Below are 13,029 nucleotides of genomic sequence, written 5' to 3' on the forward strand. Positions count from 1 at the left end.
AAAATTTTTTACAGATTTTGGACGACATAGTATAGTATGTCGTTTTTGTCAAATTTTGGACCAAAATTGTTTTTTCAAAAAAATGGTCAGATTTTGGACAAATAGTGTAGTATGACATTGAGGTCGACGACATAGTATAGTATGACGTTTCGGTCACATTTTGGGGGAAAAAAAAACAATTCAAATTTTTTACAGATTTTGGACGACATAGTATAGTATGTCGTTTTTGTCAAATTTTGGACCAAAATTGTTTTTTCAAAAAAATGGTCAGATTTTGGACAAATAGTGTAGTATGACATTGAGGTCGACGACATAGTATAGTATGACGTTTCAGTCACATTTTGGGCTAAAAAAAACAATTCAAAATTTTTTACAGATTTTGGACGACATAGTATAGTATGTCGTTTTTGTCAAATTTTGGACCAAAATTGTTTTTTCAAAAAAATGGTCAGATTTTGGACAAATAGTGTAGTATGACATTGAGGTCGACGACATAGTATAGTATGACGTTTCAGTCACATTTTGGGCTAAAAAAAACAATTCAAAATTTTTTACAGATTTTGGACGACATAGTATAGTATGTCGTTTTTGTCAAATTTTGGACCAAAATTGTTTTTTCAAAAAAATGGTCAGATTTTGGACAAATAGTGTAGTATGACATTGAGGTCGACGACACAGTATAGTATGACGTTTCAGTCACATTTTGGGCTAAAAAAAACAATTCAAAATTTTTTACAGATTTTGGACGACATAGTATAGTATGTCGTTTTTGTCAAATTTTGGACCAAAATTGTTTTTTCAAAAAAATGGTCAGATTTTGGACAAATAGTGTAGTATGACATTGAGGTCGACGACATAGTATAGTATGACGTTTCGGTCACATTTTGGGGTAAAAAAAAACAATTCAAAATTTTTTACAGATTTTGGACGACATAGTATAGTATGTCGTTTTTGTCAAATTTTGGACCAAAATTGTTTTTTCAAAAAAATGGTCAGATTTTGGACAAATAGTGTAGTATGACATTGAGGTCGACGACATAGTATAGTATGACGTTTCAGTCACATTTTGGGCTAAAAAAAACAATTCAAATTTTTTTACAGATTTTGGACGACATAGTATAGTATGTCGTTTTTGTCAAATTTTGGACCAAAATTGTTTTTTCAAAAAAATGGTCCGATTTTGGACAAATAGTGTAGTATGACATTGAGGTCGACGACATAGTACAGTATGACGTTTCGGTCACATTTTGGGCTAATAAAAACAATTCAAAATTTTTTACAGATTTTGGACGACATAGTATAGTATGTCGTTTTTGTCAAATTTTGGACCAAAATTGTTTTTTCAAAAAAATGGTCAGATTTTGGACAAATAGTGTAGTATGACATTGAGGTCGACGACATAGTATAGTATGACGTTTCAGTCACATTTTGGGCTAAAAAAAACAATTCAAAATTTTTTACAGATTTTGGACGACATAGTATAGTATGTCGTTTTTGTCAAATTTTGGACCAAAATTGTTTTTTCAAAAGAATGGTCAGATTTTGGACAAATAGTGTAGTATGACATTGAGGTCGACGACATAGTATAGTATGACGTTTCGGTCACATTTTGGGGGAAAAAAAAACAATTCAAATTTTTTACAGATTTTGGACGACATAGTATAGTATGTCGTTTTTGTCAAATTTTGGACCAAAATTGTTTTTTCAAAAAAATGGTCAGATTTTGGACAAATAGTGTAGTATGACATTGAGGTCGACGACATAGTATAGTATGACGTTTCAGTCACATTTTGGGCTAAAAAAAAGAATTCAAAATTTTTTACAGATTTTGGACGACATAGTATAGTATGTCGTTTTTGTCAAATTTTGGACCAAAATTGTTTTTTCAAAAAAATGGTCAGATTTTGGACAAATAGTGTAGTATGACATTGAGGTCGACGACATAGTATAGTATGACGTTTCAGTCACATTTTGGGCTAATAAAAAACAATTCAAAATTTTTTACAGATTTTGGACGACATAGTATAGTATGTCGTTTTTGTCAAATTTTGGACCAAAATTGTTTTTTCAAAAAAATGGTCAGATTTTGGACAAATAGTGTAGTATGACATTGAGGTCGACGACATAGTATAGTATGACATTTCGGTCACATTTTGGGCTAATAAAAACAATTCAAAATTTTTTACAGATTTTGGACGACATAGTATAGTATGTCGTTTTTGTCAAATTTTGGACCAAAATTGTTTTTTCAAAAAAATGGTCAGATTTTGGACAAATAGTGTAGTATGACATTGAGGTCGACGACATAGTATAGTATGACGTTTCAGTCACATTTTGGGCTAAAAAAAACAATTCAAAATTTTTTACAGATTTTGGACGACATAGTATAGTATGTCGTTTTTGTCAAATTTTGGACCAAAATTGTTTTTTCAATAAAATGGTCAGATTTTGGACAAATAGTGTAGTATGACATTGAGGTCGACGACATAGTATAGTATGACGTTTCGGTCACATTTTGGGGTAAAAAAAAACAATTCAAAATTTTTTACAGATTTTGGACGACATAGTATAGTATGTCGTTTTTGTCAAATTTTGGACCAAAATTGTTTTTTCAAAAAAATGGTCAGATTTTGGACAAATAGTGTAGTATGACATTGAGGTCGACGACATAGTATAGTATGACGTTTCAGTCACATTTTGGGCTAAAAAGAACAATTCAAAATTTTTTACAGATTTTGGACGACATAGTATATATAGTATGTCGTTTTTGTCAAATTTTGGACCAAAATTGTTTTTTCAAAAAAATGGTCAGATTTTGGACAAATAGTGTAGTATGACATTGAGGTCGACGACATAGTATAGTATGACGTTTCAGTCACATTTTGGGCTAAAAAAAACAATTCCAAATTTTTTACAGATTTTGGACGACATAGTATCGTATGTCGTTTTTGTCAAATTTTGGACCAAAATTGTTTTTTCAAAAAAATGGTCAGATTTTGGACAAATAGTGTAGTATGACATTGAGGTCGACGACATAGTATAGTATGACATTTCGGTCACATTTTGGGCTAATAAAAACAATTCAAAATTTTTTACAGATTTTGGACGACATAGTATAGTATGTCGTTTTTGTCAAATTTTGGACCAAAATTGTTTTTTCAAAAAAATGGTCAGATTTTGGACAAATAGTGTAGTATGACATTGAGGTCGACGACATAGTATAGTATGACGTTTCGGTCACATTTTGGAGTAAAAAAAAACAATTCAAAATTTTTTACAGATTTTGGACGACATAGTATAGTATGTCGTTTTTGTCAAATTTTGGACCAAAATTGTTTTTTCAAAAAAATGGTCAGATTTTGGACAAATAGTGTAGTATGACATTGAGGTCGACGACATAGTATAGTATGACGTTTCAGTCACATTTTGGGCTAAAAAAAACAATTCCAAATTTTTTACAGATTTTGGACGACATAGTATAGTATGTCGTTTTTGTCAAATTTTGGACCAAAATTGTTTTTTCAAAAAAATGGTCAGATTTTGGACAAATAGTGTAGTATGACATTGAGGTCGACGACATAGTATAGTATGACATTTCGGTCACATTTTGGGCTAATAAAAACAATTCAAAATTTTTTACAGATTTTGGACGACATAGTATAGTATGTCGTTTTTGTCAAATTTTGGACCAAAATTGTTTTTTCAAAAAAATGGTCAGATTTTGGACAAATAGTGTAGTATGACATTGAGGTCGACGACATAGTATAGTATGACGTTTCAGTCACATTTTGGGCTAAAAAAAACAATTCAAAATTTTTTACAGATTTTGGACGACATAGTATAGTATGTCGTTTTTGTCAAATTTTGGACCAAAATTGTTTTTTCAAAAAAATGGTCAGATTTTGGACAAATAGTGTAGTATGACATTGAGGTCGACGACATAGTATAGTATGACGTTTCGGTCACATTTTGGGGTAAAAAAAAACAATTCAAAATTTTTTACAGATTTTGGACGACATAGTATAGTATGTCGTTTTTGTCAAATTTTGGACCAAAATTGTTTTTTCAAAAAAATGGTCAGATTTTGGACAAATAGTGTAGTATGACATTGAGGTCGACGACATAGTATAGTATGACGTTTCAGTCACATTTTGGGCTAAAAAAAACAAATCAAAATTTTTTACAGATTTTGGACGACATAGTATAGTATGTCGTTTTTGTCAAATTTTGGACCAAAATTGTTTTTTCAAAAAAATGGTCAGATTTTGGACAAATAGTGTAGTATGACATTGAGGTCGACGACATAGTATAGTATGACGTTTCAGTCACATTTTGGGCTAAAAAAAACAATTCAAATTTTTTTACAGATTTTGGACGACATAGTATAGTATGTCGTTTTTGTCAAATTTTGGACCAAAATTGTTTTTTCAAAAAAATGGTCAGATTTTGGACAAATAGTGTAGTATGACATTGAGGTCGACGACATAGTATAGTATGACATTTCGGTCACATTTTGGGCTAATAAAAACAATTCAAATTTTTTTACAGATTTTGGACGACATAGTATAGTATGTCGTTTTTGTCAAATTTTGGACCAAAATTGTTTTTTCAAAAAAATGGTCAGATTTTGGACAAATAGTGTAGTATGACATTGAGGTCGACGACATAGTATAGTATGACGTTTCAGTCACATTTTGGGCTAAAAAAAACAATTCAAAATTTTTTACAGATTTTGGACGACATAGTATAGTATGTCGTTTTTGTCAAATTTTGGACCAAAATTGTTTTTTCAAAAAAATGGTCAGATTTTGGACAAATAGTGTAGTATGACATTGAGGTCGACGACATAGTATAGTATGACGTTTCGGTCACATTTTGGAGTAAAAAAAAACAATTCAAAATTTTTTACAGATTTTGGACCAAAATTGTTTTTTCAAAAAAATGGTCAGATTTTGGACAAATAGTGTAGTATGACATTGAGGTCGACGACATAGTATAGTATGACGTTTCAGTCACATTTTGGGCTAAAAAAAACAATTCAAAATTTTTTACAGATTTTGGACGACATAGTATAGTATGTCGTTTTTGTCAAATTTTGGACCAAAATTGTTTTTTCAAAAAAATGGTCAGATTTTGGACAAATAGTGTAGTATGACATTGAGGTCGACGACATAGTATAGTATGACATTTCGGTCACATTTTGGGCTAATAAAAACAATTCAAAATTTTTTACAGATTTTGGACGACATAGTATAGTATGTCGTTTTTGTCAAATTTTGGACCAAAATTGTTTTTTCAAAAAAATGGTCAGATTTTGGACAAATAGTGTAGTATGACATTGAGGTCGACGACACAGTATAGTATGACGTTTCGGTCACATTTTGGGCTAAGAAAAACAATTCAAAAATTTTTACAGATTTTGGAGGACATAGTATAGTATGTCGTTTTTGTCAAATTTTGGACCAAAATTGTTTTTTCAAAAAAATGGTCAGATTTTGGACAAATAGTGTAGTATGACATTGAGGTCGATGACATAGTATAGTATGACATTTCGGTCACATTTTGGGCTAATAAAAACAATTCAAATTTTTTTACAGATTTTGAACGACATAGTATAGTATGTCGTTGTTGTCAAATTTTGGACCAAAATAGTTTTTTTTTAAAAAATGGTCAGATTTTGGACGAAATAGTGTAGTATGACATTGAGGTCGACGACATACTATAGCTTGACCGTTCGGTCACATTTTGGGCTCAAAAAAACAATTCAAAATTTTTTACAGATTTTGGACGACATAGTATAGTATGTCGTTTTTGTCAAATTTTGGACCAAAGATTTTTTTTTCCAAAAAATTGTCAGATCTTGGAAGAAATAGTGTAGTATGACATTGAGATCGACGACATAGTATAGTATGACGTTTCGGTCACATTTTGGGGTAAAAAAAACAATTCAAAATTTTTTACAGATTTTGGACGACATAGTATAGTATGTTGTTTTTGTCAAATTTTGGACCAAAATTGTTTTTTCAAAAAAATGGTCAGATTTTGGACAAATAGTGTAGTATGACATTGAGGTCGACGACATAGTATAGTATGACCGTTCAGTCACATTTTGGGCTAAAAAAAACAATTCAAATTTTTTTACAGATTTTGGACTACATAGTATAGTATGTCGTTTTTGTCAAATTTTGGACCAAAACTTTTTTTTTCAAAAAAATGGTCAGATTTTGGACAAATAGTGTAGTATGACATTGAGGTCGACGACATAGTATAGTATGACCGTTCGGTCACATTTTGGGCTAAAAAAAACAATTCAAAATTTTTTACAGATTTTGGACGACATAGTATAGTATGTCGTTTTTGTCAAATTTTGGACCAAAATTGTTTTTTCAAAAAAATGGTCAGATTTTGGACAAATAGTGTAGTAAGACATTGAGGTCGACGACATAGTATAGTATGACCGTTCGGTCACATTTTGGGTTAAAAAAAACAATTCAAAATTTTTTACAGATTTTGGACGACATAGTATAGTATGTCGTTTTTGTCAAATTTTGGACCAAAATTGTTTTTTCAAAAAAATGGTCAGATTTTGGACAAATAGTTTAGTATGACATTGAGGTCGACGACATAGTATAGTTTGAAATTTCGGTCACATTTTGGCCTAAAAAAAACAATAACATTTTTTTTACAGATTTTGGACGACATAGTATAGTACGTCGTTTTTATCAAATTTTGGACCAAAATTGTTTTTTCAAAAAAATGGTCAGATTTTGGACAAATAGTGTAGTATGACATTGAGGTCGACGACATAGTATAGTATGATATTTCGGTCACATTTTGGGCTAAAAAAAACAATTCAAATTTTTTTACAGATTTTGGACGACATAGTATAGTATGTCGTTTTTGTCAAATTTTGGACCAAAACTTTTTTTTTTCAAAAAAATTGTCAGATTTTGGACAAATAGTGTAGTATGACATTGAGGTCGACGACATAGTATAGTATGACATTTCGGTCACATTTTGGGCTAAAAAAAACAATTCAACATTTTTTACAGATTTTGGACGACAGTATAGTATGTCGTTTTTGTCAAATTTTGGACCAAAACTTTTTTTTTCCAAAAAGTGGTCAGATTTTGGACAAATAGTGTAGTATGACATTGAGGTCGACGACATAGTATAGTATGACATTTCGGTCACATTTTGGGCTAAAAAAAACAATTCAAAATTTTTTACAGATTTTGGACGACATAGTATAGTATGTCGTTTTTGTCAAATTTTGGACCAAAATTGTTTTTTCAAAAAAATGGTCAGATTTTGGACAAATAGTGTAGTATGACATTGAGGTCGACGACATAGTAGAGTATGACATTTCGGTCACATTTTGGGCTAAAAAAAACAATTCAAAATTTTTTACAGATTTTGGACGACATAGTATAGTATGTCGTTTTTGTCAAATTTTGGACCAAAATTGTTTTTTCAAAAAAATGGTCAGATTTTGGACAAATAGTGTAGTATGACATTGAGGTCGACGACATAGTATAGTATGACATTTCGGTCACATTTTGGGCTAATAAAAACAATTCAAAAATTTTTACAGATTTTGGACGACATAGTATAGTATGTCGTTTTTGTCAAATTTTGGACCAAAATTGTTTTTTCAAAAAAATGGTCAGATTTTGGACAAATAGTGTAGTATGACATTGAGGTCGACGACATAGTATAGTATGATATTTCGGTCACATTTTGGGCTAAAAAAAACAATTCAAAATTTTTTACAGATTTTGGACGACATAGTATAGTATGTCGTTTTTGTCAAATTTTGGACCAAAACTTTTTTTTTTCAAAAAAAATGTCAGATTTTGGACAAATAGTGTAGTATGACATTGAGGTCGACGACAAAGTATCGTATGACATTTCGGTCACATTTTGGGCTAAAAAAAACAATTAAATTTTTTTTACAGATTTTGGACGACATAGTATAGTATGTCGTTTTTGTCAAATTTTGGACCAAAATTGTTTTTTCAAAAAAATGGTCAGATTTTGGACAAATAGTGTAGTATGACATTGAGGTCGACGACATAGTATAGTATGACGTTTCGGTCACATTTTGGGGTAAAAAAAAACAATTAAATTTTTTTTACAGATTTTGGACGACATAGTATAGTATGTCGTTTTTGTCAAATTTTGGACCAAAATTGTTTTTTCAAAAAAATGGTCAGATTTTGGACGAAATAGTGTAGTATGACATTGAGGTCGACGACATAGTATAGTATGACGTTTTTGTCCAATTTTTGACCAAAAGTTTTTTTTTCAAATAAGTGGTCAGATTTTGGACAAAATTGCGTAGTAAATAGAAAATGAGCAATTTCAGGAGCATTTAGGGCCGGCCGTGGCTATTACCTTACTTGCCCCGACTGGGATTCGAACCCCAGGTATCTACATCTAGGTCTGCGACTTTACCACTGTGCTATGACAGACATCTGTTTGACAAGATGTTTTTATCAAGTTTCGGACGACATAGTATAATGTTGTTTTTGTCAAATTTTGGACGACATTGTATAGTATGACGTTTCGGTCACATTTTGGGCTAAGAAAAACAATTCAAAAATTTTTACAGATTTTGGACGACATAGTATAGTATGTCGTTTTTGTCAAATTTGGGACCAAAATTGTTTTTTTTTAAAAAAAGGTCAGATTTTGGACGAAATAGTGTAGTATGACATTGAGGTCGACGACATACTATACCTTGACCGTTCGGTCACATTTTGGGCTAAAAAAAACAATTCAAAATTTTTTACAGATTTTGGACGACATAGTATAGTATGTCGTTTTTGTCAAACTTTGGACCAAAATTGTTTTTTCAAAAAAATTGTCAGATTTTGGATGAAATAGTGTATTATGACATTGAGGTCGACGACATAGTATAGTATGACGTTTCTGTCACATTTTGGGCTAAAAAAACAATTCAAATTTTTTACAGATTTTGGACGACATTGTATAGTATGTCGTTTTTGTCAAATTTTGGACCAAAATTGTTTTTTTTTAAAAATGGTCAGATTTTGGACGAAATGGTGTAGTATGACATTGATGTCGACGACATAGTATAGTATGACGTTTCAGTCACATTTTGGGCTAAAAAAAACAATTCAAATTTTTTTACAGATTTTGGACGACATAGTATAGTATGTCGTTTTTGTCAAACTTTGGACCAAAATTGTTTTTTCATTTTTTTGAAACAACATTTTTTTTTTCAAAAAATTCTAAAAAAAAAAAGAATTCTAAAAAAATTCCGATTTTGCACGACATAGTATAGTATGACATTTTGTCAAATTTTGGACCAAAAGTTTTTTTTTCAAAAAAAAGGGCAGATTTTGGACGAAATTGTGCTGTATGTAGCAACTGAGAAGTTCAAGGGGAATTTAGGGCCTGCCCTGGATAGTAGCTTACCTGCCCTGACTGGGATTTAAACCCCAACTATCTATATCAAGGTCTGAGACTTTACCTTTAAGCTATAACAGCTGTCAGTTATAATATGATGTTTTCCTCAAATTTTGGACGACATAGAATAATGTTGTTTTTGTCAAATTTTGGACGACATAGTATAGTAAGTTGTATTTGTCAAATTTCGGACCAAAATAAAATGTGTTTCAAAACATTTTGGATGACATAGTGTATTATGCCATTTTTGTCAAATTTTGGACCAAAATATATATATTTTTTAATAATTGTAAAATTTTGGACAACATAGTATAGTATGTCGTTTTTTGTCAAATTTTGGACGACATACTATATAATGACTTTTTTGTGGAACTTTGGACCCAAAAAAATTGTCCAAAAAATGATTTTGATGCTGTCATGTTTCCTCCGGACCACAGAATGGCGCTATACCATTCATAGAGTAGGAAGCAAACTTGTCAAAGTTGTTGGTTTCCTGGTGAATATGTGCCGCCGGAGTTTGTTTTTGTCAACTCGAGTGTCGAACAGCAAAGCTCTTCAAATATGCGCGCGTTTGTCAAATATTAGCGATAAAATTGTCTTATTTTTTTCCCCCTCCTGACTTAATGAGAGTTTCCTCGTTTTTCGCCGCGGTGCGACGTTTTTGTTGAATTTATTCACACGAAAAAAATGTCATTAGACGAAGAAGAAACGCGTCAGGTAAGAACGGGGATGAATCAAACGATGGATTTGTTTGGTCCCTTTATCGTTTACTACTACTGAATATTTCTCCTGTGATATTAAAAAAAAAATGAGTGTGTATGTGTTTTGCACGCACTTCCGCTAGTTTTTGTACAGTATATAAAGTGTACATAGCTTTGTCCCGTTATCACAATCAAATCATCACAAAAAAAAAACAAAAAAAACCTCTCGATGTGACTCCATGTTTGTCGTTTCAGAGGTTAAAGGCAGCATTGCACTTCACTGTGGGTCGAATCTGTCAGAAACTGGGAGAAGACCATCGAAGAGACTTCAGCAGACAAGTCATCGCAGCCATAGCAGAGACGACATTCAGACAGTGTGGTGGGTCAATATATTACTGCAATACATAAGCAAATGCAGCTCTGTTTAATGAAAACATGTTGGACGACATAGTATAGTATGTCGTTTTTTATCAAATTTTGGACCAAAATATGTTGTCATCAATCTTTATCAATCAATCAATATTTATATAGCCCACAGTTTACAAAACATAGTTTGTCTCACGGGACTTCACAGGGTTGGTAACATCCTCTGTCCTTAGACCTTCGACCAGGGTAAGGAAAAACTACCAGGGAAAAAAAAAAACCCTGTAAAAGGGAAAAAGGGTAGAAACCTTAGGGAGAACCACAGGTGAGGGATCCACTCCCTGGACGGACAGACAGTAGATGTTTCCCAAAACATACAATACACAATGACAAGAATAAAAAGTGAAAAAAGTCTTTAAATGCCAGGATCATCTGGATCACTGGGTTTATCACAGTAGTGAAGACTGTTGTGGTCAGAGACTTGGGGATAACAGAGTCCTCTTTCCTGTCCTGACCTCATGTCGTTCACTGGTGTCAGCAGAACTGTAAGAGATTAAAATCAGTTAGAGATGAGCTACATGTAGATTTATGTGCTACATCTCATGGGGGGACATCTGGTAAGTAGTGAGGGATGAAAAATCGAGGACGGGGTAGAGAAAGTGCGGCTCGTGCAAAGTCTGTGTGCTCATTCTAAGTGCATGATGGGAAATTCCCCCAGCAGTCTAAGCCTATGGCAGCATAAGATAGACTATTCTAATCAGGACATACCTGATCTAGCTTCGACTATAGGCTATGTTAAAAAGGTAGGTTTTCAGTCTCACCTTAAAGGCAGAGACCGAGTCAGACTGTCTGACTGAAAGCGGAAGTTGGTTCCACAGGAGAGGAGCCTGGTAGATAAATGTTCTACCACCGATTCTACTTCTAGTTATTTTAGGAATAACCAGTAGACCTGAGTTCAAGGAGCGCAGCGGTCTATTCGGTTGATATAAAGTGATTAAGTCACAAATGTAAGAAGGTGCCTGATTATTCAGGGCCTTGTATGTAAGTAGAAGTATTTTAAAATAGATTCTACTTTTCACTGGGAGCCAGTGAAGAGAAGCCAAGACCGGAGTTATATGATCACGTCGTCTGGTTCCAGTCAGTATCCGTGCTGCTGCGTTCTGGACAAGTTGAAGGCTTCTCAAGGACTTACTAGGACATCCAGACAGTAAGGAGTTACAGTAATCCAGCCTAGAGGTTATAAAGGCGTGGATAAGTCATTTAATTTTTCAGTACATACACAAATGCAGGTTCTGTTTAGTTTTACTTTACCTTGGCTGGTGTTGTTTCTATAACCCATAGAATTGTGTTTGATTGGAATATAACCTGAAACTATCAAAATTAGAACAATTACCATCATTGTAATTTGCCCATCGTGGCTCTAAATTGCAGTTTTAATTTGAAAGTAATTGTCATCTGTAAAAAAGGGGCTGCTGTGGGTTCTTTTGTACAGATAATAATATGTAAATAGTACAACAGATAGAGTATTCATCCACTGTCTTCAGTTGCCTTCAAATTACCAGAAAGGATGTGAACACACTTTCACAAGTCTCTCCCTGTTTCCGCTTTGTTGGTTTATACATCAGGTTCATGTCAACACAACAAACAAACAAAAGTGTTTGGGTAGTAAGCTAACGGACAACACACAGGTCTGTTTGGGTTACTATGGAAACACAGCAGCAACCATTACCTTAACTTTGTGAGGTCAATGCTGCAGCTGTCACACACAGGCTACGCAGAACAAACAGTTTTTAGTTAAAGCAATTACAATAGTAAACAAATGTAATTAATGTTACTCACTGTGCGTTTTAAGGCAAAAAAAATAATAGTTAAGTTAATCAGTTTATTCCACATTAACTGCTGTGTCTGGTTCAGCCATTTTCATCGTTAATCCATTACAGTTTGATTAATGTTATTGTGAATAATATCCCTTTCACTAAATCCAAAAATACAACAACAGTATTTCTCACTTTTGTTTAATTAACGAAATGAAAATTTAATGTATGTTTTAGTTGACCTAATTGTCAGCTTTGACTTTTCAGATGTATTTGCCAAGGACCTGGAAGCCTTTGCAAGGTGAGAATTACCTCTCTATTTTCTTTTTTTAAACCATATTTGACTTTATAAAGCAGCCTGTTAATAGCATCTCGTTGATTTAAAGGCACGCTAAGAGAAGCACAGTGAATGCAGAGGACGTCAAGCTCGTCACCCGTCGCAGCTCTGCGTTGGTGAGTTACGTCGACCGACCTCTCAGATGTGAATCCTTTCATTGTTATAATGCAGTAATACATTGTAGGTACATGTATATAATTCTACAACAGACAGCACACCGAATGTTAAATTTGCCTTTATTCATTTCAGTCTATCTACATACAAAATAAAAGTGAAGAACTGAACCAGGAGCAGAAAAAGAAGAGTTCTGGAAAGAGGAAGAGCAGAGACACCGAGGAGGAGAGCAGAGAATGAGGACAGGACACAAGACAGGCCTGCA

General features: G+C 32.9%; 1 protein-coding gene across 1 annotated transcript; it reads left to right on the forward strand.

Annotated features, from left to right (window-relative positions):
• Positions 1-10,122: 10,122 nt before the first annotated feature.
• On the forward strand, positions 10,123-13,025 carry cenps (centromere protein S; the record flags this gene model as incomplete). Its single annotated transcript, XM_083892244.1, has 5 exons — positions 10,123-10,152; positions 10,392-10,515; positions 12,581-12,614; positions 12,700-12,766; positions 12,900-13,025. 5 exons carry the CDS (start codon positions 10,123-10,125, stop codon positions 13,002-13,004), a joined length of 360 nt encoding a protein of 119 aa, XP_083748370.1. The 3' UTR covers positions 13,005-13,025.
• Between the last annotated feature and the right edge of the window lie 4 nt (positions 13,026-13,029).

This window comes from Microchirus variegatus, assembly GCF_963457635.1.
Source record: "Microchirus variegatus genome assembly, chromosome: 7".
Classification (NCBI taxonomy): Eukaryota; Metazoa; Chordata; class Actinopteri; order Pleuronectiformes; family Soleidae; genus Microchirus; species Microchirus variegatus.